Genomic DNA, 27,488 nt, shown 5'->3' with positions numbered 1-27,488 from the left:
CTAAAATGTATGAAACAAAATTCTGACTTTGAAACTCAGAATTCTTACTTTGAATCTCAGAATTCTGACTTTTAATCTCAGAATTCTAACTTTTATATTAAAATAAAAAAAACTAACTTTGAAACTCAGAATTCTGACTTTGAAACTCAGAATTCTGACTTTGAAACTCAGAATTCTGACTTTGAAACTAATTCTGACTTTGAAACTAAAATTCTGACTTTGAAACTCAGAACTCTGACTTTGAAACTCAGAACTCTGACTTTTAATCTCAGGATTCTGACTTTGAAACCAAATTTCTGACTTTGAATCGAAAATTCTGACTTTGAAACTAAGAATTCTGACTTTGAAACTAAAATTTTGACTTTTAATCTCAGAATTCTGACTTTGAAACTCAGAATTCTGACTTTTCATCTCAGAATTCTGACTTTGAAACAAAAAAAACTAACTTTGAAACTCAGACTTCTGACTTTGAAATTCAGAATTCTGACTTTAAAACCAAAATTCTGACTTTGAAACTAAAATTCTGACTTTGAAACTCAAAATTCTTACTTTGAAACTAACAATTCTGACTTGTAATCTCAGAATTCTGACTTTTAATCTCAGGATTCTGACTTTAGAATCAAAATTCTGACTTCGAAACTAAAATTCTGACTTTGAAACCAAAATTCTGACTTTGAAACAAAAATTCTGACTTTGAAACTCAGAATTCTGACTTTGTGTTAGGGATCCGGGTATGACCAGAAATGTGTGGACTGACACAGGGAAGTAGCAGGCTTCAGAAACACAGGCGTAGTCAGGCTGGAGAGGTGGAATGGTCAGGCAGGCTGTAAGGTACTGTCTGGTGCCGCCTGGCAGTGTCTCTAGCAGCCCACAGCACGTATTTCCTCAGGGTGTAGGGTCTAAGTCCCAGCCTGCTATTCACCAGGGCCTCTGATGGTGGGGATGGACTTGGTGCAGACTGGAACCAGGTCGCAACCCCTGAGTGCGTCCGGCTGTGGTAGAGAGTACTGGCAGGGGAGTGCAGGAATGGAGTCTGATGGGAAGAGGCAGGCAGACTTACTAGAGGTGATCCGTGCGGGATGGATGGATCGTTGGGGGAAGTAAGCGTAGTCAGACAGGCCGGGTCGGTATCGTGCGGGCAGCATGGTACAGGAGGAGCAAGCAGAGAATGGTCGGGGTCACAAGCCAGGTTCAGCAGGTAGCGGGCAGCGCGGTACCGAGGATCAGGCAGAAGGATGGTCAGGCAAGCCAGTGGTTCAGCAGGAGATGGTCAGCAGAGGTCAGGATCAAGCTGGGTCAGCAACAAGGCAGGAACACAGGATGCAGGTACAGGGGCTCATGGGAAACATACACCAAGGCCCAGATCACAGGCCTGGTCATTCCTTAAATACACCTCCTGCAATCAGCCCCAGGTGTTGGCTGACTACAGGAGTGAGCTTCTGGCTGCTGAGAGCACCCGCTGGTCAGCCCTGGTACTGCAGCCCACACGGCAGGTGAGTCCCACCACCAGTGCTGAGTCCATTCCTGACACTTTGAAACTAAAATTCTGACTTTTAATCTCAGAATTCTGACTTTGAAACAAAGCTAACTTTGAAACTCATAATTCTGACCTTGAAATTCCGAATTTAGTTTATAAACAATCAGGATAAAGATTTGAGGGATTTGACTCTTTAACCCTTGGTGTGCTGGCCATCCTTGTTTTCAGCAATAAAAACACAATAGGGGTCCTAACCCTCCTAAATTAAAAAAAGTTATGGCTTTATCGGTGCATATTTTATTCATGTTTTAGAGCATTCCTGGAGCCCCTCGGGAACCACAAAAATCTGGAGGCAAATTGTGACTTTGGAAACGTTTACCTGATTTTCTTTAAATTGTAACGGTTTGTTTATGCATGCTTTGCGCTTTGAAGAGTGAACCGCGTTCGGATTGCTATTCAAACAGCATTTGGCAGGCGGTGGGAAGCAATGGTATCGCCTCCTAACCATTCGCTTCAACCCCTTGTATCCTGCACTAGCATGCCTCAACTGTCATCACACACTGCACAGCATAGATCAGAGAGCAGAGTGTAATCTGAGACCTGAGTGGAGGGAATGGACACACACCTTTTACATAGTCTCATAGGGAAACATGCACCGTCCATTACCTGCTGTGTGCTGGAGCTCCCTTCACCCAGTATTGCTAGGTGTCAGGAACTGCTAGACAGCAGACAGAAATCACACCAGGTGCTTTGGATTGAGTCAAGTATACATTATAGAAGGATATGCTTTGTTTTTGTTTGTTTTATTCATTTAATAGGTTTACAGCCACTTTACTGCCCTTTTTTAAGCCGCAAGGGGAAGTTTTCTGTTGAAATACTGTGCTGCAGCGGCGGAACTGCCCCAGTCTCTACTGCACCACGCTGAAACTGATGTGTACTTACATGGCCTCTGGCCAGGTTAATTTACAGCTTTGTGGTCGGGAATGGGGGGTGGTAAAATCATAACTCACATGCCTAATTTTACTGCCATCCATGTATACGAAGTTCAAGAAAAAAAACAGCATTCTTTTAAAATGTAGAGAGGGATACAGTATGTCTCCATGTTGTCCAATCATCTTTCAGCGATCAGATTTATAAAGCTGCTTAGAAACAGGAAGCAAAGATGTTCCAGGTATCATATATGATCCTATAAATAGCTCATAAAGCAACAAAATATCCATTTACATCCAGCTGTGCGACCTTTATGGGGGGAGAGACACCTGCGTGACATCCAGCGGCTCGGAACGTGACCCTCCTTCTGAAGATTTGCTGTTATTTAAGATCAGCGAAAATTATCTTCCAAGAGTTACATAGACCATTAGCAGCAAGTAAATTGGCTGGGATTAATTACTGCCCCCGCACACGCCGCTCCCCGAAATCGTTTTCTAATGACTATGAAATTGAGATGGAAACCAAATTAGATTGGTTAATGACGTTTCAATTTCGGGACTTATTTGTAGCTCATGAAAGTTGAGACGACTTTTTTGGTTTTGGGGTCATTTAGACCAAGACGGGAGCCTATCCTGGTTAAAAAAAAAAAAAAAAAAAAAATAATAATAATAATAAAAAAATATATATATATATATATAAAATTATATAAATTGCTAAACGTGATGGAATATATATACATACATATATATATATATATATATACTGCTAGAAATGATGGAGATACATACAGGGTGTATGTGTGTGTGTGTACATATATATATATATATAAAATATATATATATATATATTAAAAAAAAAAAAAAATATATATATATATATATATAAAATTATATCAACTGCTAGAAGTGATGGAATATATATACATATAAATATATATATATATATATATATATATATATATATATATATATATATATAAATATATATATAATTTATTTTATTCATACATATATATACTATATGTATCTCCATACTATCATTTCTAGCAGTTTAGATAATTAAATATACATATATATATATATATATATATATATATATATATATATAAAATTTATATCCATCACTTATTAAATTTATATATATATATGAGAGAAATTATGGAGATGCATACAGTATGTATATATATATATAAAAAAATAAGTGATGGCTATACTATATATATCTCTATCATTTCCAACAATTTAATTTATAATTTAATAATATAATTTAATTATATAATTTACTTTATAATTTATATCAATCATTTATTAAATTTTTTTAAATAAATAAATAAAACAAAAAAAAAATAATATATATATATACGGTATATATATATATAAATTATATATATATATATATATAAATTTTATATATATATATATATATATATATATATATATATATATATATATATATATATGATATATCCACAGTCCATTTTTGTTTCGCTCGCACGTCATCGCTGTACTTTTCCAGGCAGTGATATTTTGTTAGAAAACATCAGAATGATAAGTTCTCGTTACAGTTTAAACCCTAGTCGGCTATTAAAAAATCTGTGCATCCAGACCCCCCCACCCCCACCTGGTATATGAACAAACTCCCAAAAAAGAAACTTTTTCAATTTTTGTTCCCCTTCCCAGAGGTGGTGCTCTTCAAGGGTAGAATGAGCTTGCATCAGGGCCAGGGGCGGACTGACAACTCATGGGGCCTCCGGGCAATAGGGGATTATGGGGCCCCTGTGTCCTTGCCCAAACTCAAAAAAGCCTATGAAAAAGGTACCAGGGGCATCTCATGGGGCCCCCTACTGACCCCAGGCCCTCGGGCAGTGCCCGAGTTTCCAAATGGTCAGTCCGCCCCTGATCAGGGCTGAGGGCTTTTGAGAGAAGTACTGAGGCAGGTTACTGTGATGTTTTCAGGAAGCTATGACCCCTCCCACCAGCCATGACCTGCCTGCAATGCATAGATAAACACAGAGACCCAGTGATTACTTTTAAAAAAAGGGGTATGTAATGAAAATGAAAAGTCTTGTTTTAAAAATGTCAATAGCTTGTTGTTGAGAGGAGAGGGAAGAATCAGGGAAGGCAAAATATAAACAGAGTAAACTTCAGATTCAGTGATTGGCAGTTGTAGAGGAGAGCTTCTGCTTGGTGCCAGTTCAGAGCTGACATATTTACACGTCACATTTGTTACTGTACTTAGTGCTGTAGTTGGAGCTTTCCATGATTTTGAACCCCCAGTTTAAATTGAATTTTAAAAAAGCAGTGGAGCATTTTCACTTCGTAAAATTAAACAATTCATTTTGCAGAGTACCCAATCATGGGTGGAGAGAGATTTACTAAAAAGAGGAGATTTATTCAAACTGGAGCCCTCAGAATCTGGTGCAGCTGTGTATGGCAGCCAATCAGCTTCTAACTTCAGCCTGCTCAGTGAAGCTTTGACCATAAAACCTGGAAGCTGATTGGTTTCTCTGCAGAGTTGCACCCGAGTTTGCACTCTGCAGTTTTAGCAAATCTCCCTCTAAGCTTAGTGACAGAGCAGGAGGTATGCTAATCTCAATCATCCAATCACGTACAACCAAAAATCCTTTTTTAATTTTTTTTTTTGAGGGGGGGGGGTTATTCTCTGCAAAGTGGATTTCACTTTATTTCACCTCATTCACAAAGCGAAGTGAAAATTCAGTTTGCAACATGAACACGCTCTACGTCCAGGGGTGGACTGACCATTCGGGCACCTGGACACTGCCCCAGGGCCCGGGGTCAGTAGGGGGCCCCATGAGATGCCCCTGGTACCTTTCATAGGCTTTTTTGGGTGGGGTTTGAGTGTGGGCAAGGACACAGGGGCCCCATGATTTCCTATTACCCAGGGGCCCCATGAGTTGTCAGTCCGCTGCTGTCTACGTCTTTAGTAACTAGCATTTGGGGGGTTTCAAATAAAGGGAAATAATCTCTTCTGATTGGACACATCCTGAGTATGTCGCGCTAATCTTTCTGGATGACCTTTGTACACAGGGAACAGGAAAGTTTAGAATCGTCCTCTGAACAGGATCAGCCACCGCAAGTACTGGAGGAGCTGCGGGATATTCTGGTGGCCCCGGGAACGCCAATTGCCAAATTCCAGATTAGAGTGAAAGGTAACAGTTCTATGCGCTTAGAAATTTTTTTTTAAATGAAAACTGAAGCCCATAAGCCCCCGGTCACACACGATCCGACTTTGAAATCGTGCGACTTCCAGTGAAGTCGCACAATTTCAAAGTCCGATGTCATTGCGACTTGCGGTGTGACTTGCAAGACACAGATGTCTAGGAAAGTAGCACCTAAAGTAGCGCATGCACCACTTTAGAAACCGGTGCGACTCCGACCAATTCGCACTGATATGACCGCTTTAACCACCTTCCGTCCGGCCGTTGTATATAAACAGACAGACGGTGGCAGTGCAGGGTCGGGTGGCCATTTATAAACGGCCTCCCTGCCCCCTGCTTGTGCGCACTCCCTGGGAGCTCGCAGCACCGCGATCCGGTGCCCGCTGTGTCCTCCGGACACAGTGGAACACCGATCGTCGGACGGGACCTCTGTGCGAGGTTCCAATCATGTGATCACTGGCTGGCCAATCAGACATCACATGCAGCTTAGTAAGCGAGATGTCACTTCTGATATCATTGCTTACTACGTGTGAAATCTGTGAATGATCACAGAGGTCACATGGTACAGGGCTATTCACAACAGCCTTGTACCATGTGACAAGCTGTGACCAATCACAGCTCTCACAGTATTTTTCAATGGCTGCAAGAATGCAGCCAGAGAGGAGAAATGATTGCTTTTACAGCCTTTATGGGTGTAAAAGCAATCAGTGTAAAAAAAAAAGATCTTCATCACCCCCATAAGTAGTACAGGGTCACCATGGTGACACTGTACTGCTAGGGTGACAGTATGTAAAAAAAAACCCATAAATAATAATATAAAAAAAAAATAAAAAAAATGTAAAAAATATGTTTAAAAATTATAAATTTTGGTTATAGACTAATGTGGGTTATTTTTTTTTTATTTACTAAAAAGATAATGGAATAAATTTTGGCCAAGATTTATGATGAAACATTATTTATTTGCAAAATTTTATAAGAAAAACACTTTTTTTCAAAATTTTTGGACTTTGTTTCATTTACATAGCAAAAAATAAATAAAAATCCCAGTGGTGAATAAATACCACCAAAATAAAGCTTTATCTGTCTCATAAAAATGCTAAAAAATTCATATGGGTACAGTGTTGCATGACCGCGCAATTGTCATTCAAAGTGTGATAGCGCTGAAAGCTGAAAATTGGCCTGGACAGGAAGGGGGTGAAAGTGTCCGGACTGGAAGGGGGGTAAAAGTGTCCGGACAGGAAGGGGGTGAAAGTGTCCGGACTGGAAGGGGGTGAAAGTGTCCGGACCGGAAGGGGTGGAAAGTGTCCGGACTGGAAGGGGGTGAAAGTGTCCGGACTGGAAGGGGTGGAAAGTGTCCGGACTGGAAGGGGTGGAAAGTGTCCGGACTGGAAGGGGGTGAAAGTGTCCGGACTGGAAGGGGTGGAAAGTGTCCGGACTGGAAGGGGTGGAAAGTGTCCGGACTGGAAGGGGTTAATTGCGGACAATAGGGTGCGACTTGCTATGTGATTTGAGACTCGCATGGCATGGCAAATCTCATGGCAAGTCGCACTGGGTGTGACTGGGCTGTAACTGTTACAATGTCTGTATTTCAGGAATCCCGCGCCCTCGTGTGTACTGGTTTAGGGATGGACAGCCTATCCACGCCTCCGACCGGCTACTGATGACCGATAAGAGGAAGGTGCGCTCCCTGGAAATCCTCAATGTGACCAAAGAAGATGCCGGAGAATATTCCACATACATCAGTAACTCATCCGGTTCCGCGTACTCGTCCGCTAGATTGATGGTCAAAGGTATGTATCTCACCACCGAGCACGGCTGGTCTATGCCACGTTTCCCGATCCTCGGGAAGTGCTTCCTGAGTCCTTTCCTGCAGTCATGGCCAAAACCATTATGATTCTTCATTTCTTTGGGCATCATGCGCACGGGTCCTTTAGCCCTGGTAAATGAGGCTCTGGCGTTTTGGTGTGTAGCGGCCTCCTAGAGAAGCGTGGGATGTTAGGTAAATTTAGTTGGCTCCTCTATAATCAATGGAGTAGGGGTTGATTTTGCAGGTCTGCTCAGTATCTCACAGGCTGCTACTCTGATTGCTTCCCTCTGTATTCTAGAGGATTGTAGAAATATAGGAGGAAGGAAGAACAGAATAATCAGCCTGAATATTTATGGAACTCCAGCCAATCCCTGGGGAGGTGTGCCCAGTAGGTGGTTGGAGAGCCCATGAATAGTCTGAGGCCTGCGGCAGAAGGGCAGAGTTCCAGGGTCCAGTCCTGCTGGAGGAGACTTCTGTGCAGGGACTCTACCCCCTGGGGCAGGAATGCTGAAGGTGCCACTAAGAAGACATTGAGGTCCCAGCTAAACCTTTGTTGGGGAAACTATTTACATTTATAGTCCTGGAATCAGTTTGGATCCAGAGAAAGCTCATGGGAGAGAACAGGAGGAAGTTAGGTGGAAAAGTGCCCAGCTGTCCTATGGTGGCTTGAGCCCGCGTCTGAGAAATACCTGGTAGATATTGGAAAAAGTTAACCGATGATCCTGTGGCTGTGTGAGTAAGTGATCTAAATGCTGGCAGGTCAGTGACTGTGTGTATCTGTTGGTCTCTAGGAGAAGTCACAATCAGGGTAAATGTTCCATGGGACATTTTTGTACATTTCAGAAAGAGAGTTGGAGAATCTTCAGAGTTCTGTTCTTCAGTTATGGAGTGTGACGGGAGTCACTTTGGGTGGGGGTCGCATGGAACACAGCTCACTTTGGAGCGGTGGGGGGAAACCCCTGTCTCAGCTCCCCATATCCCTATTATATGTAAGTCACCCTGTGCCTGTTAGGGGTACAGGGTGATCTGTCCTAATATTGGGGTGGGGGATTGTTGATTGTTTAATGCCATGTGGTTGCATCCCATTGTTCTAGTGTGTGTCTTATTGGGAGCAAACAATTATGGGATGTATGTGTTTGTGTGTTGGCTTGGTGGGGGGTTGTTTCCAGCAGCCCTCTCTCCTGATGGGACTGTCTGCTGGTGTGTCTCTTGTTACTAAAGGTAGATTGCCCCACCCTGTGTCATTATACAGGGAGGGGGTTGTTCCCTTGAATGTATATATCTTGTTTCTGTGTTAAAATAAAGTAGTCTATTTCCTGGTTTTACTTCAAGACTGGTGTTGTGTAGTCTTGTATGGTCTGCTGTGGTGTCTGTGGTCGGTGATCGGACAGGGAAGTGGGTTCCCAAGTGCAGTCGGGGTCCTGTTCCTTTACATGGAGTATCCTATGGTCCCCTCAACCCATCCAAGTTCAACATTCCAATTAAGCCCCCCCCTAAAAAAGATACCCCTAGACGGTTCCTTCAAGCCACTGGAAGAGTGAGGAAAATGCTGTGGGTCTGGTAGTGTGTACAGTAACTGGGGGAAGTTACTAGTGGATCTTTAGAGGGTGCGCTGAGTGTCTTCCTCGAGGTGAAGCCCCCCGTCCAGTTAGTCCTGCTGTTTTATTATTTAACCACTCCCACATGGGCGTAACCCTTTCTGCTTGCCTTTGAGGGAAACATTTCCAAACTCCAAAGCCTAGATGGCACTGTAGTATCCTACTTGCCATGGGTCAAATATGTGAAAAGGTCAAACTATTGTTTATTCTTTATGTGAAATGAAATGGAAAATAACATCAACAGCGCTCACAACCTTCTAATACACCAAAAATTATATAACCGGTGTATAAATAAATTTAAATAAACATGTAAATAAAATAGTAAAAAAAAATCAAATTAAAATAAAATATAATAAAAAAACTGCCACCAAATAAAGTGCAAATATTGTGCCAAAAATTGCAAAATACAATAAGAAAAAAGTCCACTGAGTGAAGTCCAAATATATAAATAATAATCTTTCTTCAAAAAATATTTTCTCCACAATCGTGAATATCTCCGTGCTCAACACCCCATCAAAGTGCTAACTCACCAGATACTGGTGATAAACCAGCATATCTTTCAGATATCGACTACTGCAACTCCCTCCTCACTGGCCTACCCAAGTGCCGGCTCTCCCCGCTCCAGACCATCCTGAACTCAGCTGCCAGACTCATCCACCTCACCACCCGCTCCACCTCTGCCACCCCCCTCTGCCTCTCCCTCCACTGGCTCCCGATTGCCCAACGCATCAAATTTAAACTCCTAACCCTGACCTACAAAGCCGTTCACAACACTGCCCCTGACTACCTCACCAACCTGATCACCAAGTACCACCCTACCCGTACCCTTCGCTCCTCACAGGACCTCCTTCTATCCTGCTACCTGGTCTCCTCCTCCCATGCACGACTGCAGGACTTCTCCAGGTCCTCCCCCATCCTCTAGAACTCACTGCCCCAATCCATCAGACTGTCGCCTTCCCTATTCACATTCAGGCGCTCCCTCAAAACCCATCTCTTCAGGGAAGCCTACCCCACCCTCACCTAACGGCCATCCTCCCTCATTCCTCCCACCACTTCATCCCCCTCAGCCACTTCCTACTGTACCTTTACCCCCTCCCTCCTAGATTGTAAGCTCGTAAGAGTAGGGCCCTCTTACCCCTCGTACGTTGTTTGTTGTTGTTGTACTGTGCCATGTATTGTCCCCCCTATTGTACAGCGCTGAGCAAACCCTTTGGCGCTATATAAACTCGTAGTAATAATAATAATAATAATAAGATATCAATGGATGTGGAAGATTCAGCAGCACAACGATTATAATCATTCATCAGATGGTTGTTCTCATTACACTCCGTCATAGTAAATATATGCCACATGTGGATAAATAGAAAACACTCACCATAGCATAATACCGTTTAAATTCTTCAAATTCCCCCTTTGAAATCACACTCACAATTTGCAACAGCCTTTCAAAAGTATAAAATTTCTGCAGCCTGCAATACACAGTCTCCTGCTCCCAGCTCACACAGTGGCGTCTCACCAGCCGTACTCAGCAACAGATGATGCGGTTGCGATCACATGGTCCAGCCACATGGTAGCAGCGTACGTGATGACATTACTGCTCGATCACGCCCTAACACGTTTCGTGTCAAGTCATGTGTAGTCAATCTTTCTAGCAAGTTCAGAGGCACATTGTGAGTGCATAAAAACAATTGATGGAATGAAGAAATGCTACGAGAAAACATTTAAAATACATGATTTTTCTGTACTTCTACCTGCGCTTTTTAAATTGGCGACTGGGTCTCTTTAATGTGGTTTTTGGGTGGTTTTTAAGGGTGTAAATGGCCTCTGAGAATTACTGAATCGCCTTTTAATGATTCTAAACCTATTATTTTACCCAAAAAAATGGCCTCTCATTTTGAATTTTTTTACATTTGAGAACATTAGTAAAATAAATTATATGTGGCGCTACCTCCTTAGGGGCTGGTGAGTTTGTTTTGGGTCCTCCTATGCTCTGCACAGCCAAGCAACATGCATTTTCCACACTTTGCACACTTGGAGTCAGTAAACAGTCCTTGAGTTGGTTTTTAGTAGTTTTTATTGAGGGGTTAACAACCTGGATGGGGTCTAGGGGTATATGGGATGTCCAAGGAACTGTAAAACCTGAGGACACGAACTTCTTCGCAACAAACACTGTACAAAATTGTGGAACAGAAAAAATACCGCTGTCTCTTTAAGTAGCACTGAAGTCCCCTTGATTTACCCCTTCAGACCCCACATAAATATTCCTCTTCACCCAGCTGCCCTGAGGGTATCCCTGGCAAGGGTTTCCCAAGAGCTAACAATGAAGTAGTTCTGGGTGAGAACTAGTTGGGTCTTGCACTTGACTGCTCTCTCCTCTTATCTGACCCAGGGGGTGTAGGGGTACTTACACTGACCTGTCCTCTTAGCGTGGTGGGTTGGAGGCTTCCTTTAGGCCTTACACTGGGCTGGCTCCTTCCCTGATGCACAGGTTGTCCTCTCCAAGACACGGTGGGACAGCGGAGAAACTGCCTTCCAGCAACCTGCCTGTAGAAAGGCTCCCCTTCCTGGGGCCCCCTCCCAGGCTCCACACTCCAGTCTTCCTCTCAGTCCATCTTCCACCCAACACTGTACCTTGCTCCCCAGGCTCTGTCATATTTAAGGGTTGTCCTTGGTCACCATGTCCAGCCTTCTGCCAGGGGATTGGCCAAGGTCCCTCAAACACGCAATCTGGGCCTCCTCCCCTGCTCCACCCCTGTTTCAGAAAATTCTCTATGTTTCTGGAAAGGTGGGAGGGCTCCAGAAGCCCTGACCTGTAGAACTTCCCCAGCATGTCCTGAAGTGAACTCACTCCTAGGCTGACCCATCCCAGGCTGCTACTCAGCTTCTATCTAACAAAACCCTATTTAACTAACCAGGAGGGTGTTACATATCCAGGGGAGTATGAAAATAATGATCAAATGCACACCAAAAAAGGAGGAATAATACATAAATACAAAGAACACTAAATGAAAATAAAAAAACAACCTTAACCTGTTAACCTCAGCTCTATGCGTATATGTGGCAGCAGAGTGGTGGGTTTTAATGTCATACTGCCACATTAATGCTCATACCCGGGATCAAGGGTTTAAGGTCCTGGGTTGAGAGGGTGCTCACCTAATGCCCCCACACTGTGACTGCATGGTCACGTTTCATGATCGGATGGTGGCAAGGTCTCCCGATTATGTGATCACTGTGTCAGCCAACAATTACAGTGACCACGTGACTGGGAAGCCCAAGTAACACCTTCAGGGTTACAGACTTTTAGAGGACCAGCTCTCACCAGCTGGAAAGGTTCAAATACAGTAAGAAAAGAAAAACACCCTCTAAGCCAGCCATTCCCAACTAGGGTTCCTCAAGAGGTCGCTATTCGTTCCTTAAATTTTGGCTGATTGAGCTCCTATTTAATAGAATGTTCATATTTCTGGGGCCAATGCCACCTGGTAGAGCCAGCTGCGTGACACCATTTATCGTTTTATCTGTCTGTAAAGAAGGCAATTTGATAACCAATATCAGGGAAGCATTCTTCACCCTGACCACCAAATTAAGAGGCATTCTTCCTCCTGATTCCCTAATGGTATTAGCAAGGGTTCCCTGAGACCTGAAAATTATTTTAAGGGTTCCTCTGGAGCCACCTTTCTCAACCAGGGGTCCTCCAAAGGTAACTAAGGGTTCTCCAAGCACTGAACAGTTTTTGCCTCTCATGTAAGTTATCACTGGTATCAATGATCTTTTCAGCTATCTTTAAGTGGGACATGTTTCCCACTGGCCACCAATTAAGGGTCATTCTTCCCATTGGCCACCATGCCCTGCCCTGAGCTGCGAATATAGTTGGCAGGGGTTCTCTGAGACCTGAAAGTAACATGATGGGTTCCTCAGTGTTAAAAAGTTTGAGGAACCCTTCTCTGGGGTAAAAAGGTGGAGAAAGGCTGCTCTAAACAAACTATTTTAGCCAGGACAGAGACCGATGGACATCCAAAATTTCATGGTCATTGAAACAGAAAGTGAAGAGATATCTTCCAATGGGGAACAGGGCTGGACATATCTCCTTTAGGTGCACCTACAGGGGAAAAAAAGCCATTATTAGCAGTGTGAGGAAGACTTTGCATCTATGCCAAGTTTTTATTGGTGTCCATTTGGGTCAATTCCCCAATTTCTTGCTGTACGGCTAAGATCAGTAGGAAAGCACATTGATCGTGATGCGTTATATACTGCTCTAGCTAAAAGCAGGAAGAAAATCTCCTGTACAATCTTGATTTCCCTGGAGCTGACCTTGGTGTCGGCTGAGAACAATAATCCATACATACATTTAGGATTGTCCTACGGAGAACGGAAGGTGATTTAATTGCCTCTCTCCGTCGTCAGTGCTTGCTGTTCCGGCCATGTATTATTCAGTAATGTTCTTTACCGTTCGCTCTCTGCATAAAGAATTTCCAAAGGCCAACACATGAAAGACCTTCCTCTTCCCAGTGGAGAGGCCAGGATAAAACAACGCTCCCTTATGTTATATTCAGTCACTTTTCTAGAATCCGACCCAATAAATTGCAGTATATTGGCTATGTATCCAATTCTAAGCATTTTGTAATCTTTTTTTATTTCAGGACCCGGGGAACTTCACAAGGAGAAATCTGCAGAAGGTGCCGCAGGTCAGCCATCTTGGTTTATCATGACATTCCCGATGTGTACAGAGCTGGTTTCTGAGTTGGGCTTATATCCATCTCTGAGGTGCCTCTTACCTCAGGGCAGTGGTGTATTTAGGTTTAGTGCTGCCCTAGGCTACACAGAAATCGGACACCCCCCCCTCCCCGGCGGAGAGAGCCTGACACCGACCAACACCAGCCCCCCCCCACCTGACAGTGACCAACAACACCCCCGCCCCATCCCCACCCCCACCCGAAAGAGCCTTCCACTAACACCCCACAGCTCTAGACATCCCCAGGAATGACAGTCAGGCTCTGCATACACCATCAAGCAGTCCCTCTCGAATCCCACCTGGTCCCTATGCCGCATATGACCCTTCTTCTGGGGGGGCAGTGCTGCCCCCCTAAAAAATGCCGCCCTAGGCATATGCCTTGTTTGCCTTGTGGTAAATACGCCCCTGCCTCAGTGCCATTGCTTATTTCTACAGGACGCACTGGGCTAATTATTGTTTAAAGGGTTGCCATTGCTGACCATATTCTGAGAAATCTATTGGTCTGCCTATCATATTTTTTCAATGGCTTCAGTTTTTCATAGGCAAGGTTCACACCTTTGTGTATGTCAGGAATGTGTGTAAATGCACAGAAATACACTTCCCCCTAGCAGTTGCCCATTGGTGCCATTGTTAATGGCACCCCCATGCATCTGCTAACGTGCGTTTTCACACGCGCCAAAGTGCATGGTACCGTAGCACCATTCAGTTCAGTGCAGCGTGTTTTTGGAAAAGGATCAGGGAATTCCTTTCCATATCTCTTGCACATAGAAGCCCATTGAAATGAATGACATGTGGGAACGCATGTTAATACACACGCACTAATTTGCACCTGTAAGTGTGAACCTAGCCTAAGTCGCTGACTGTTTTGCTTGCTTTTGGCTAATTTGCGGTAAAGCCAGGAAACATAAAACACTGTAGTATGTTACTGTGCTTTTAATAAACAAAAATGTTGCATATAGAAGCTGATTACAGTTTTAGGAAAACAATACATAACATACAGAGTGCCACAAATTAGCACGCACATACACACGCACACACACATACGCACACACAGACACACGCACATGGCCTAACTAGACTTACCTAGTAAATGAGCATTGCCAATAGCATGTATATAGTAAGAGTACACTGATTAAATCATTTCGCTTCTGTTATTGCTGGTCCACAATTTCCTCTTGGACAGGACTTTAGGCATTAAAGCCTAACTCCTCATTTAATGTCCTTTAACCTCCTTAGCGGTATTCCCGAGTGTAGCTCGGGGTAAAATTTGAGTACCAAGAGCAGTAACCCCCCCCCCCGAGCTACACTCAGGCTTACCATGTGGCATTGCTCAGGGGGTCCCTGCAGCACTTACCTTGTCCTTCGCTCCCGCGATGTGTCTCCTGCAGTGTCCCCGGCCATCTCCTCTGGCCGATGCCGGCATCCGGCTTCTGTGTTCGGGTCCCTGTGACGTCAGGACGTACGGGCGCCGGAACCGGCGGGAAATTTGAAATTTTTAAAAAATGTCATTTTTGCTGTCATTGCTGTTTCAATGCATTTCACATATATTTTGTCCCGAGTGCTTTGTCCGGCGCCCTGCCTGCATTTTGACTGTTCTTTCTGCCTGGAAACTGAGAAACGTCCATGGCGTCCAAAAAGCGTCCCTTTAGGTCAAAAGCAGTTTTAGAACAGCGATAATAAATCAGAACCACTTGCAGAATTGAGTGATAATGATTCGTGGGGGAAATTCCTCATCAGACACTGAAAACGATTTTGCGACTTTGCTCAACGATGTGCGAATTTGCCTCTGTATTTCAAATTTCAGTGTTTTTGGTTTGATTATATTATTGAATTACATTTATTATTATTATTTTTTATGATTATTTATTAAATTATAATTTATGATTTCGTGTTTCAAGTTTTATCCTCCCCGGGATGTTTACTAGACTCCTATTCGGACAGATTTCAGTGAGTTATTCCTAAATATTACAGCCTACAATAAAAAACTACATATTTCCATGCAAAAAAATGGTACCGCTTTCAGCACAAAAAATCGGAAAGAATCATACCGCCAGGGAGGTTAAAAAGTTTGTTTGGGCCATGCGCTGCTCAGCCATCCAAGGGAAGCTTTGTATTCTATGAATGAATACAAAACTCCCTCAGGCAGAGATTGTGAAGTCATCCACCTGCCTCTAGACTTCATCCATTCAGAGGAAGCTTTTATTCATTCATATAATACAAAACTCCCTGTGAATGGCTGAGCAGCGACTCTTTTTTTCTGGGATTAGGATAAGAATTCCCTGTCCTGCTACTGGAACACAGCGCTGTATACTGTATACCGAGGCTACATACAGTACAATTAATACAGCTCGCCCAGATCTACTGTCAGGGCTCCCGGGTATGACCAGAGGTATGTGACTGACGCAGGGAAACGCAGGCTTCAGATATGTTATAAACAATATAGTTTATTAACACTAACAATACAAACATAAACGCAGTGCAATACTAAAACATAATACAGTGCAAACGAACCAAACCAAACCACCCACAGATAACAGTACATACAATGCAAGCGTAGTCAGGCAGGCTGGGTACAGCAACTAACGGGCAGGTAGGTACAGGGGGTCAGGCAGAGAATGGTCGGGGTCACAAGCCAGGGATCAAACAGGAGAAGTCAGCAGAGGTCCGGATCAGGCAGGGTCGGCAACGAATCAGTCAGACAGGAACAGGAACAGGGATGCAGGTAACAAGATACAGGGGCCCATAGAAAAACACACACCAAGGCCCAGACTGCAGGTCTGGCCATCCCTTAAATACACCTCCGTAATCAGCTTCAGGTGTTTGGCTGACTACAGGGTTGAGTCTCTGATTGCTGAAAGCACCCGCTGGCCAGCCCTGGTACTGCAGCCCACAAGGCAGGTGAGTCCCACCATTACTGGCAAGCCCATTCCTGACATCTACCTTCTAGTGCAGTAAACAGTTTGTTTTGGCCAGCTTGGCCCAAACTAACTATGTAAATGGTCATAAAATGTGGAAGCTTTAAACGTTGGAAGGAAAGTGGTATGTTGATCTGGTGTTCTTGTAATGTAGATTTGGTGTCTTTCCCAAGGAGAGGTCCCCCTTCCAGCTTGTGCTGATGGCTTTTTATTTAGAATGTCTATCAGGGTGAATTCACACTGTTTTTCAATAAAATTGCACAGCAGCCGGAGTGGTTCAGCACTCCAGGCGCTCTGCATTGCCGGCTGGCTAGGTGGCAATGTGGTGCGTGATTTAGTGCACCGTGTGGCTCCCTTTTTTTTTTTTTTTTTACAAGCTTTATTTGAAGTGTAAAAAAACGTAGGCTGCACCTACAGGAATCATCCCGGTATGTTTGTTTTCTGCAGGTGGTTCTCTTTTTTGAAAAGGCAATCCTAGTGGCTAATTAATCACTGGATCGCTTTTACAAGAGGCACTAGGAGGTTAGACACCCCCCTTCCAGCTGCCTTCTGCCGCCTTCCTAGGCTCTCCTTTTCCACCCTCTATTAGACCCCAGATCTCTCAATAAAGAATACCGGTGACTGCCCATGCTATCACAAGGGATGTTGTGCATCCCTTGTGATAGCAATAAAGTTTATAGAAAAAAATTTAAAGAGACAGTGTAAAATAAATAAATAAATACATTTAAAAATGTATTTTAAAGTAATCCCCCCCCCCCCCCGTGCTCGTACGTAAAGGCGAACGCACGGGTTGTACCACACACATGAGGTATCACCTCGAACGTCAGATCTAGAGCAATAATTCTAGCACCAGACCTCCTGTATAAATCTAAAAAAAACATTGCCATGGCGTCAAACTATGATACATTAATATATCATAGTGTGACGCCATTCCACAAGCGGGCACAGTATTAAAGTGTGACATGTTTGGTATCTATTTATTGGCGTAACATCATCTTTTATATTTTACTACAAATTGGCTGTTATATTATGTATGCGCAAACTAAAATTCATTAAAGTGTATTTTTTTGTTTTAAATCTGCATTTAAAAAAAACGCAGCTCAAATACCACATCATATAAAACAACGCAACATCCATAATTTTTTTCTCTGGGGCCTCTGCTTATAAAAAAATAATTATATATATATATATATATATATATATATATATATATATAAATATATAATATTTGGGGGTTCTGAGTAATTGTACAGCAAAAAAAAATGCTGATCTTTATAGATATATAGTATGTGAAAAGTGTCAGTATAGGCCTGGTCTTAAAGTGGTTAAACTTTTGGTCCTTGCAGATTCGGAAAAACCAGTTCCCCCCATGTTCCTGGAGAGATTCACCAACAAAAAAGTGAAGAAGGGATCCAGTATCACACTCTCTGTGAAGGTTGAAGGTAAAATATATATAGAGAGAGAAGTATTTACAATATTACAAAAAAAATTCTTGATAAATTCTTAAATGTAGCCACAGATATGGAGGTCATTTCATGTACCTGGAGATGGAGGCCAATGAAGAGAGGGCTTCCCTTGCGGCTAAGTTCCGGACTCCCCTGAGAGTGGAACAGCGGGAGTCAGGCCCAAAGTTGCACAGGTCGCCTGTAGGAGTGCTGGTTGGTGGTCCACTCAGAAGCACAGCTGGTGCACGGAGATAGGTCTGCAGACAGGAGGCGCCTGTGCGTAGTAGGCAAGCCCTTCGAGGATTTAGATGTTTACTGGGTAGTCTGTTCAAGCCAAGGTCAGGTGAGAATCAGAGCAAACGTAGTCAGATGGGATAGCCGAGGTCATACACAGAGGAGCAAGAGAGAGAGAGAGAGAGAGAGAGAATATCCGTAAGCCAGGCCGAGGTCAAATCAGGGGTAAGGCAGAGTAGACCGGTCCAGGAGCAAGCCGAGTCGGTAACAAGAAATCACGGGTCAAAGTCACAGGAAACAGGAACAAGGCACAGGGAGCTAGAGATCATCCAGCAACTTGAGGAAGTGATGAGCTTCCTTATAAAGGCCATCTGGCACCAAACTGAGGCTGATGTGTCCTTCTGCGGCCATGCAGAGTACTGGCAGAAATGCCAGAACTTCTGCCGTGGACAGGACCCTGACAGGTCATCCTTGGGGACATGGTATCTTCATCTCGATGGGTGAATTGGATGAGGATATTATGTCTAAAGGATTACTCCAGCAGCAAGCCAGTGTTGGGAAAATGGAATTGGTGATTGCTGCCTGGACTGATTGCTACCATTTCCTGATAAGCTGATATCTGTCATCTCTGGTCTGTAGACAAGTTGCTCTGAGGAAGGTCTTCTTCTCAGCTTTGACCATCAAGGATCAGCCAGGATTCATATGTGTGCAGTCCTTGCCTGATGGCTGAGCCTGCTCAGAGAAAGAGTTAATTGGCTGGAGGAGTTCCCAAGCCTTAATTCTGCTTGCTCCAGACCAGGCTAAGGGTTGCCATCATCTAGCCTCTGTGGGCAACTTAAAACTGAAATCCAGTCATAAACATCTAATGGAAAAGTACTGGCTTGTTTCTCTTTGCTGAAATAATACAGCATTGCCTGTAAATAGCCTCCATATGATGTCCAAGGCACCCCTGAGCAGGCATTCTGGGAACGAACACTAGGCACTATTGCTCCCCTCCTGGAGCCAGGCAACTGGTCACAGAGGGAGTTTAAAGCTGAGTTACGGCCCCCCGCCACCTCCCAAGAAAAAAAGTTAAAAGTCAGAAGATACAAATACTGTGGCTGCTGACTTTTAACGTTAGGGCACTTACATGTCCATACATCCAGCAGTGTCCTCATACCGAGCCAGTTCTTCAATCGGCTGTCGGGTGTTGGCGTCGCCATCTTGACTAAGGGAAACATGTAGAGAAGTCTTGCAGCTTCAACACCTGTTTCCTACTGCACAGGCGCGTAGCACACTGAGCTTGGTGAATGGGCTGCACTCCTCTGGGACCTTGGAAGTGTCCCAGAGGGCTTCGGGGGGGGGGGGGGGGCAAACATCCAGGTCAGTTTGCCACAGCGAACTGAGCCAGAAGTGTGAGCGCGTACTTGTCAAAACCAGGTACCTGCTGCCCCATTCCACTTAAAAAGGTGCCAAATGTGGCAGCAGTGGGGGGGGAGAAGGCAGAAAAGTGGAGCTTCCACTTTTGGGTGGAACTCCGCTATAAGATGGAAAAGGGTGGATCATCTCAGAGTTTAGCTCTAACCTGGACCTTTCTATAACTTGTTGAGTTTGCATTAATAAATTCCTAATGTGTCACGTTATACAACAACAGTATCCTTTTTTACGCATTAAAAAGTTGTCCTTGAGCTCAACTTTGTGACTTTGCCTAGGCTGAGATGATGTCATCAGTCTGCTGCAGGCAAGTGACAGCATTTCCTCAGTCTCCCCTCCCCCAGTGGTTAGACTGCTACATTGTAACAAGTAAGGGGCTGCAGTAGGGGCGCCCTTTTTAAAACTGGTCTCAAAGGAGATCTGAGATGAGTAACCTCGCTCCTTCTGAAAAGGCAGCATTTAGAGTACTATCCAACAATCATAGCATCACAATAAAACCCTCCGACAAGGAGGGTTGTAATGGATAATGACAAATATGTTGCTATGTATAAGGCAGGGCGGACTGACCATTTGGAATCTCGGGCCCGGGGTCAGTAGGGGGCCCCATGAGATGCCCCTGGTACCTTTCATAGGCTTTTTTGAATGTGGTTTGAGTGTGGGCGAGGACACAGGGGCCCCATGATCCCCTATTGCCCGGGGGGCCCCATGAGTTGTCAGTCCACCCCTGGTATAAGGATATCTTATCCAATACATATTGGTTTAGGGAAGTGTCCAGATTTCTTTCTGATGCCTTCAAGAGGGAGTTCTGTGACCTTGTTGAGGAGGCCTAACACAGAAGAGTAATTTCCAGGACCATCTGGGAATTTGTCAGAACCAGTTTTCCCAGAATTGCCAAAAACGTCCAAGAATTGCACAGACACCAGGATTTACACGACTGTATCATCTCTGAGATGGCATCTCAGTTCAGGAAGTAGATGGTGACCCTGGATGATGCCTGAAAAACGACAGCGTTGTCTCGCTGGAGAGATAAGTAGATGAAGGCATTGTCAGGGGTAGGACTACAGCCAGGGACGGACTGACCATTTGGAAACTCGGGCACTGTCCGAGGGCCCGGGGTCAGTAGGGGGCCCCATGAGATGCCCCTGGTAGCTTTTTCATAGGCTTTTTTGAGTTTGGGCAAGGACACAGGGGCCCCATGATCCCCTATTGCCCGGGGGCCCCATGAGTTGTCAGTCTGCCCCTGACTACAGCTCCCACTCAGTGGGATCGTCCTTAAATCTACAACAGCTGCCGAAAAGCAGGGACCTTTAGATTCAGGCCAACACTCTCCCAACTGAGCTATTTCAGCAAGTATGCCAACTGTCAAGGGTAGTACTGAGATCTTGTTTTTACACTTACATTCTGTATTGTTTGGCCACGCCAGGAATCCCATCTCCGACCATCACCTGGCTGAAGGAGGAGTCTCCAGAAGATGTTCTTTGGATCAAGCCGGACACTCCAGGCTACAAGGTGGCCAGCTCCAACAGGCAGCACAGTCTCATCCTGCTGGACGTTGGCACTGAGTTCTCTGGAACGTACACTTGTATCGCCACCAATAAAGTCGGCCAGTCCATCTGCTCCGCGTCTGTTGAAGTCTTAGACGGTAAGCCTCAAATTCTGGCATAGGCACCACGTCCTTCATATTTCACATTACAGGTAGTGGTGGGAAATATATACACTCATCGGCCACTTTATTAGGTCCACCTTGCTAGCACCGGATTGGACCCCCTTTTGCCTTCAGAACTGCCTTCATTCTTCGTGGCGTAGATTCAACAAAGTGTTGGAAACTTTCCTCCATATTGACCTGAGTTCCTGTTGCCTTTCTATCATCTCCAACCAGTCTGCCCATTCTCCTTGAGTTTGGGCAAGGACACAGGTGCCCCATGATCCCCTATTGCCCGGGGGCCCCATGAGTTGTCAGTCCGCCCCTGGTTGATGGTTGAACCTTAGGTGGCCTCATAGAAGAACGAAAGTCAGGGCAGCACAAAAAAAGTTAAGTTGTTTGAGTGTTAGATATGAAAGGGTCCTTTCACAGGGAGTGGACCTGTTTAGCAGATCCCCTTTCTCAGCGGGGGATCTCTCCACTGAGCAAGCGGATGACAGCTCTGCGCCCGCTCCGCTGCTGCAGAGCAGACACAGAGCTGCTCGCTCTCCTCAATAGGCGGTCGGATGAAAACAGACCGCCTGTCCGTTTTCATCTGATCCGACGGACGGAAGGGCAATTGGATACCCATCCATCCCTGTTTGGCGGATAGGATCGGATGCCGCCGCTCCATAGAGGAGAATGGAAGTTCCGATCGGATCCGCCTGAAAAACGTGCAGCCGGACCAAATCGGAACGTCCGTGTGAAGGAGGCCTTATGGATCTATTTTATTTATGGGAAAATGCCAACATGTTTGGGGGTCAGAAACTCACCCTTCTTCAGGGCTAGAGTAATTTGCAAACATTACAGAATACAGCAGGAAATGTATCTAAAATATCCGATGATAGATGCTGAAATAAAAATTAATCGGGGGGGGGTGGTTTTCTGGAATCCCCCCTATTTATCATAAAATGATGTACTATTTGTCGTTTCCTAGAATTAATTAGTAAATATCTCAGCTTTGACAATATTAATGGACGGAATATACTGCAATATTAGCTATAATAACAAACACAATGCTCAAATGTTTTTAATTTTTAATACTTTATGTTTTTGTTTTTTTTTATTATTGTATATTTTTTTTTTTATTTGCATCTATCATTGGATATTTTAGGTGCTGTCCTTACTGTGTATTACCGTGCTTTGTGACCATAGCCCAGATGAAGGAGCGGTGTCTGACCCCCTGAAACGTTTTTTGTTTTTTTGTTTTTTTTTTAGATCCCTAAAATCTGACACCCTCAGTTGGCACTCAATGTTTTTTCTTCCAGAAAATCAAATCCGAAAGAAATTTTAACTCTTCCCCACTCTACCCATAAAAAAAAGAAAAAATTGTCTTTAATTAAAGTGTTTGTGGAGGCTCAAGGTTTTTTACCTTCATGCATTCATGTGTGCAGCGTCGACCCCCTTAATACTTACTTGAGCCCCATCCTGATCCAGCGATGTGCATGAAAGCCTCGGCTCTCCTGGGTCTCTCCCTCCTCATTGGCTGAGACATCAGCGGGAGCCAGTGAGCCAATGAGGAGACAGCGGGGGCGGGCCATGTGGGAATGGACACATAGGGCAGCGGCTCGGGCGTGAGCTTGCTCGGGTGCTCCCATAGCAAGCTGCTTGCTATGGGGACACTTAGCAGGAGGGAGGAGCCAGGGGATCTAAGAAGAGGAGGATCAGGGCTGCTCTGTGCAAAACCATTACACAGAGCAGGTAAGTATAACAAAGAAAAAAAAAAAAGATCTGCCTTTAGTATCACTTTGAGGTGTAAATATGAACATTTTTACTTTTTTTGTAAATTTTACTATTTCATTATGTCTCCTTTTTTTAGAGAAAGAGGCACAGCTCCTGGAGAAAGCGGATAAAATCGTGAAGGATGTATTGAGGGGCGCCGTACCCGGGTAAGGGAGTATTTTTTTTTCAGGAGTAACATGGCGGTATGCAGTTCTGACACACCCTGCAACGAATATACTGTATATACTGGCAAGGGGTGCTGGAGGATCTATTGAAGTGGACTGCTGGGAGATCTATTGTTACTGGAGGGTGTAATGTTGGGGGGGTCTGTTGTTGCTGTTGGTAAGGGCTCTATTGTAGCTTGGGTAGATCTATCATTATTGGTGTTTTTTTTATCAGGAGTAGATCTATTGTTGCCGGTGGAGGTCTGTTGTAGCTGGGGTAGATCTATTGTTGCTGGTGGGGGTCTATTGTAGCTGGGGTGGATCTGTTGTTCATAGTAGGGGGTCTGTTTTAGCTGGGGTAGATCTGTTATTGCTGGTAGTGGATCTATTGTAGCTAGGGTGGATCTATTGTTTCTGGGGTAGAACTAGTATTGCTAGTAGGGGTTTTTATTATAGCTGGGGAAGATCTAATGTTGCTGGTAGGAGGTCTGTTGTAGCTGAGATAGGTCTATTGTTTCTGGTAGGTGGTCTGTTGTAGCTGAGATAGGTCTATTGTTTCTGGTAGGTGGTCTGTTGTAGCTGGGGTAGATCTATTGTTGCTAGTGAGGATTTATTGTAGCTGGGTAGATCTTTTTTTCTTGGTAGGGTTTTTTGTAGCTGGGGTAGATCTAATGTTGCTGGTAGGGAGCCTTTTGTAGTTGAAGTAGATCTAATGTTGCTGATAGGGAGGTTTACTGTAGTTGGCCTAGATTTATTGTTGCTGGTAGTTTTTTTGTAGCTGGGGTAGGTCTATTGTTGCTGGTAGGGGGTTTATTGTAGCTGAGGTAAATGCAATGTTGATGGTAAGGGATCTATTGTAGCTGGGGTAGATCTGTTATAGCTGAGATAAATCTATTGTAGCTGGGGGAGTTCTGTTATTGCTGGTAGGGGGTTTGCTGTAGTTGGCGTAGATTTATTGTTGCTGGTAGGAGTTTTTTTGTACTTTGGGTAGATCTATTGTTGCTGGTAGGGGGTGTATTGTAGCTGAAGTAGGTGTAATGTTGATGGTATTGGATTTCTTGCAGCTGGGGTAGATCTATCTTTGCTAGGATAAATCTATTGTTGCTGGAAGGGGATCTATTGTTCTCCTGTGTTTCCATCCCCGGCATGTTCTCCTATGTGTCCATCCCCAGCATGTTATCCTATGTGTCCATCCCCAGCATGTTATCCTATGTGTCCATCCCTGGCGTGTTCTCCTATGTGTCCATCCCCGGCATGTGATCCTACGTGTCCATCCCCAGCATGTTATCCTACGTGTCCATCCCCGGCATGTTATCCTATGTGTCCATCCCCGGCATGTTATCCTATGTGTCCATCCCTGGCGTGTTCTCCTATGTGTCCATCCCCGGCATGTGATCCTACGTGTCCATCCCCAGCATGTTATCCTACGTGTCCATCCCCAGCATGTTATCCTACGTGTCCATCCCCGGCATGTTATCCTATGTGTCCATCCCCGGCGTGTTATCCTATGTGTCCATCCCTGGCGTGTTCTCCTATGTGTCCATCCCCGGCATGTGATCCTACGTGTCCATCCCCAGCATGTTATCCTACGTGTCCATCCCCGGCGTGTTATCCTACGTGTCCATCCCCGGCGTGTTATCCTATGTGTCCATCCCCGGCGTGTTATCCTATGTGTCCATCCCCGGCGTGTTATCCTAGGTGTCCATCCCCGGCGTGTTATCCTATGTGTCCATCCCCGGCATGTTCTCCTATGTGTCCATCCCCGGCATGTTATCCTATGTGTCCATCCCCGGCGTGTTATCCTATGTGTCCATCCCCGGCGTGTTATCCTATGTGTCCATCCCCGGCGTGTTATCCTATGTGTCCATCCCCGGCATGTTATCCTATGTATCCATCCCTGGCGTGTTATCCTATGTGTCCATCCCCGGCGTGTTCTCCTATGTGTCCATCCCCAGCATGTTATCCTATGTGTCCATCCCTGGCGTGTTATCCTATGTGTCCATCCCTGGCGTGTTATCCTATGTGTCCATCCCCGGCGTGTTCTCCTATGTGTCCATCCCCAGCATGTTATCCTATGTGTCTATCCCCGGCATGTTATCCTATGTGTCCATCCCCGGCATGTTATCCTATGTGTCCATCCCCAGCATGTTCTCCTACGTGTCCATCCCCGGCATGTTCTCCTATATGTCCATCCCCGGCATGTTCTCCTATGTGTCCATCCCCGGCATGTTCTCCTATGTGTCCATCCCCGGCATGTTATCCTATGTGTCCATCCCCGGCATGTTATCCTATGTGTCCATCCCCGGCATGTTCTCCTATGTGTCCATCCCCGGCATGTTCTCCTATGTGTCCATCCCCGGCATGTTCTCCTATGTGTCCATCCCCGGCATGTTCTCCTATGTGTCCATCCCCGGCATGGTATCCTGTGTGTCCATACACACATAGACTGGAATCAACGTTTTTTGTCTGGGAAAAAAACCCAGGACTCGTGGAAGAGGAGTTTTTTTAGCTGTAAAAACGCTCTAATGTTGAAAAATGCTGAAACACACAGTAAAACACCACAAATTGGACTTTTTTTTATCAAAAAAATTTTGGGGTAAAAATACCATTAAAAAATGCTAAAAAAAGCAAACACGGAAAAACGCGGGAAAACAGCTAAACACTAATGCAAGAATGCTAAAAAAAAAGCTGAAAAGCTCAAGTTTTTAACGTGACTTCACACAGCTAATGTTACAGCATTTTTTGGCTGGAAAAAATAATAGTGAGTTTCTAGAGGAGTTTTTTTACTGTAAAAACGCTTTAACACTGAAAAATGTGTCAAAATGCAGTAAAACGCCGCAAACCATCGTTTTTGGATTTTTTTGACCCCCCCCCCAAAATTTTTATGGTAAAAAACGCTAGCGAACGTGGAAAAAAGCAGCTAAACGCTAATGCAAAAAAGCTAAAAAAATCAGAAAAACTCAAGTTTTTAACGTGACTTTACACAGCTAACGTTACCAGCGTTTTTTGGCTGGAAAAACCCCCAGAACTAGCGAGTTTTGAAAAATGCGGTGAAACGCAGCAAATTGTTGCTTTTGGACTTTTTTTTTACTTTTTTTTACATCAAAAAAATTTCTTGTAGTAAGAAAAAATGCTAAAAAACACAAATGTAGAAAAATGTGGGAAAAAGCCGTGAAACGCAGCAAAATCCAGCTAAACACTAATGCAAAAAAGCTGAAAAACACATTTTTAACGTGACTTTACACAGCTAACGTTGCCAGCATTTTTGGCTGGAAAAACCCCCAGAACTAGCGAGTTTTGAAAAATGCGGTAAAACGCCGCAAATTGTTGCTTTTGGACTTTTTTTTACCAAAATACATTTTTTCTTGTAGCAAAAAAAAAATGCTAAAAAACACAAACGCAGAAACGTGGGAAAAAGCTGTGAAACGCAGCAAAATGCAGCTAAACGCTAATGCAAAAAAGCTAAAAAAATCTGAAAAACTCAAGTTTTTAACGTGACTTTACACAGCTAACGTTACCAGCGTTTTTTGGCTGGAAAAACCCCCAGAACTAGCGAGTTTTGAAAAATGCGGTGAAACGCAGCAAATTGTTGCTTTTGGACTTTTTTTTTACTTTTTTTTACATCAAAAAAATTTCTTGTAGTAAGAAAAAATGCTAAAAAACACAAATGTAGAAAAATGTGGGAAAAAGCCGTGAAACGCAGCAAAATCCAGCTAAACACTAATGCAAAAAAGCTGAAAAACACATTTTTAACGTGACTTTACACAGCTAACGTTGCCAGCATTTTTGGCTGGAAAAACCCCCAGAACTAGCGAGTTTTGAAAAATGCGGTAAAACGCCGCAAATTGTTGCTTTTGGACTTTTTTTTTACCAAAATACATTTTATCTTGTAGCAAAAAAAAAATGCTAAAAAACACAAACGCAGAAACATGTGGGAAAAAGCCACGAAACGCAGCAAAATGCACCTAAAACACTAATGAAAAAATGCTAAAATACACAAACGCAGAAACATGTGGGAAAAAGCCGCGAAACGCAGCAAAATGCAGCTAAACGCTAATGCAAAAAAACTGAAAAACTCCAATTTGTAACGTGACTTTACACAGCTATTGTTACCAGCGTTTTTGGCTGAAAAAAAAACCACTTTAACGCTGAAAAATGCGGCAAAACGCTGTAAACTACTGCAAACCGGCATTTT

The 27,488-nt window shown here is 44.1% G+C and overlaps 1 protein-coding gene across 34 annotated transcripts in view; it reads left to right on the top strand.

Annotated features, from left to right (window-relative positions):
• Window positions 1-27,488, top strand: part of OBSCN (obscurin, cytoskeletal calmodulin and titin-interacting RhoGEF) — a 518,757-nt gene that overhangs the window by 391,605 nt on the left and 99,664 nt on the right. For all 34 annotated transcript variants that reach the window (XM_089660447.1, XM_089660452.1, XM_089660453.1 and 31 more), the window contains 6 exons: window positions 5,455-5,576; window positions 7,178-7,375; window positions 13,628-13,672; window positions 17,981-18,076; window positions 21,150-21,368; window positions 23,227-23,296. In XM_089660447.1, the coding sequence (XP_089516573.1) occupies window positions 5,455-5,576; window positions 7,178-7,375; window positions 13,628-13,672; window positions 17,981-18,076; window positions 21,150-21,368; window positions 23,227-23,296 (750 nt within the window). The remainder of the gene's footprint in view (window positions 1-5,454; window positions 5,577-7,177; window positions 7,376-13,627; window positions 13,673-17,980; window positions 18,077-21,149; window positions 21,369-23,226; window positions 23,297-27,488) is intronic.

Source organism: Staurois parvus, unplaced genomic scaffold, assembly GCF_062004578.1.
Source record: "Staurois parvus isolate SC_StPar_1 unplaced genomic scaffold, SC_StPar_1.0 ptg001245l, whole genome shotgun sequence".
In the NCBI taxonomy this organism is placed as follows: Eukaryota; Metazoa; Chordata; class Amphibia; order Anura; family Ranidae; genus Staurois; species Staurois parvus.
The sequence above is the reverse complement of the archived record's forward strand: the minus strand, read 5'-3'. Positions and strand labels throughout refer to the sequence as shown.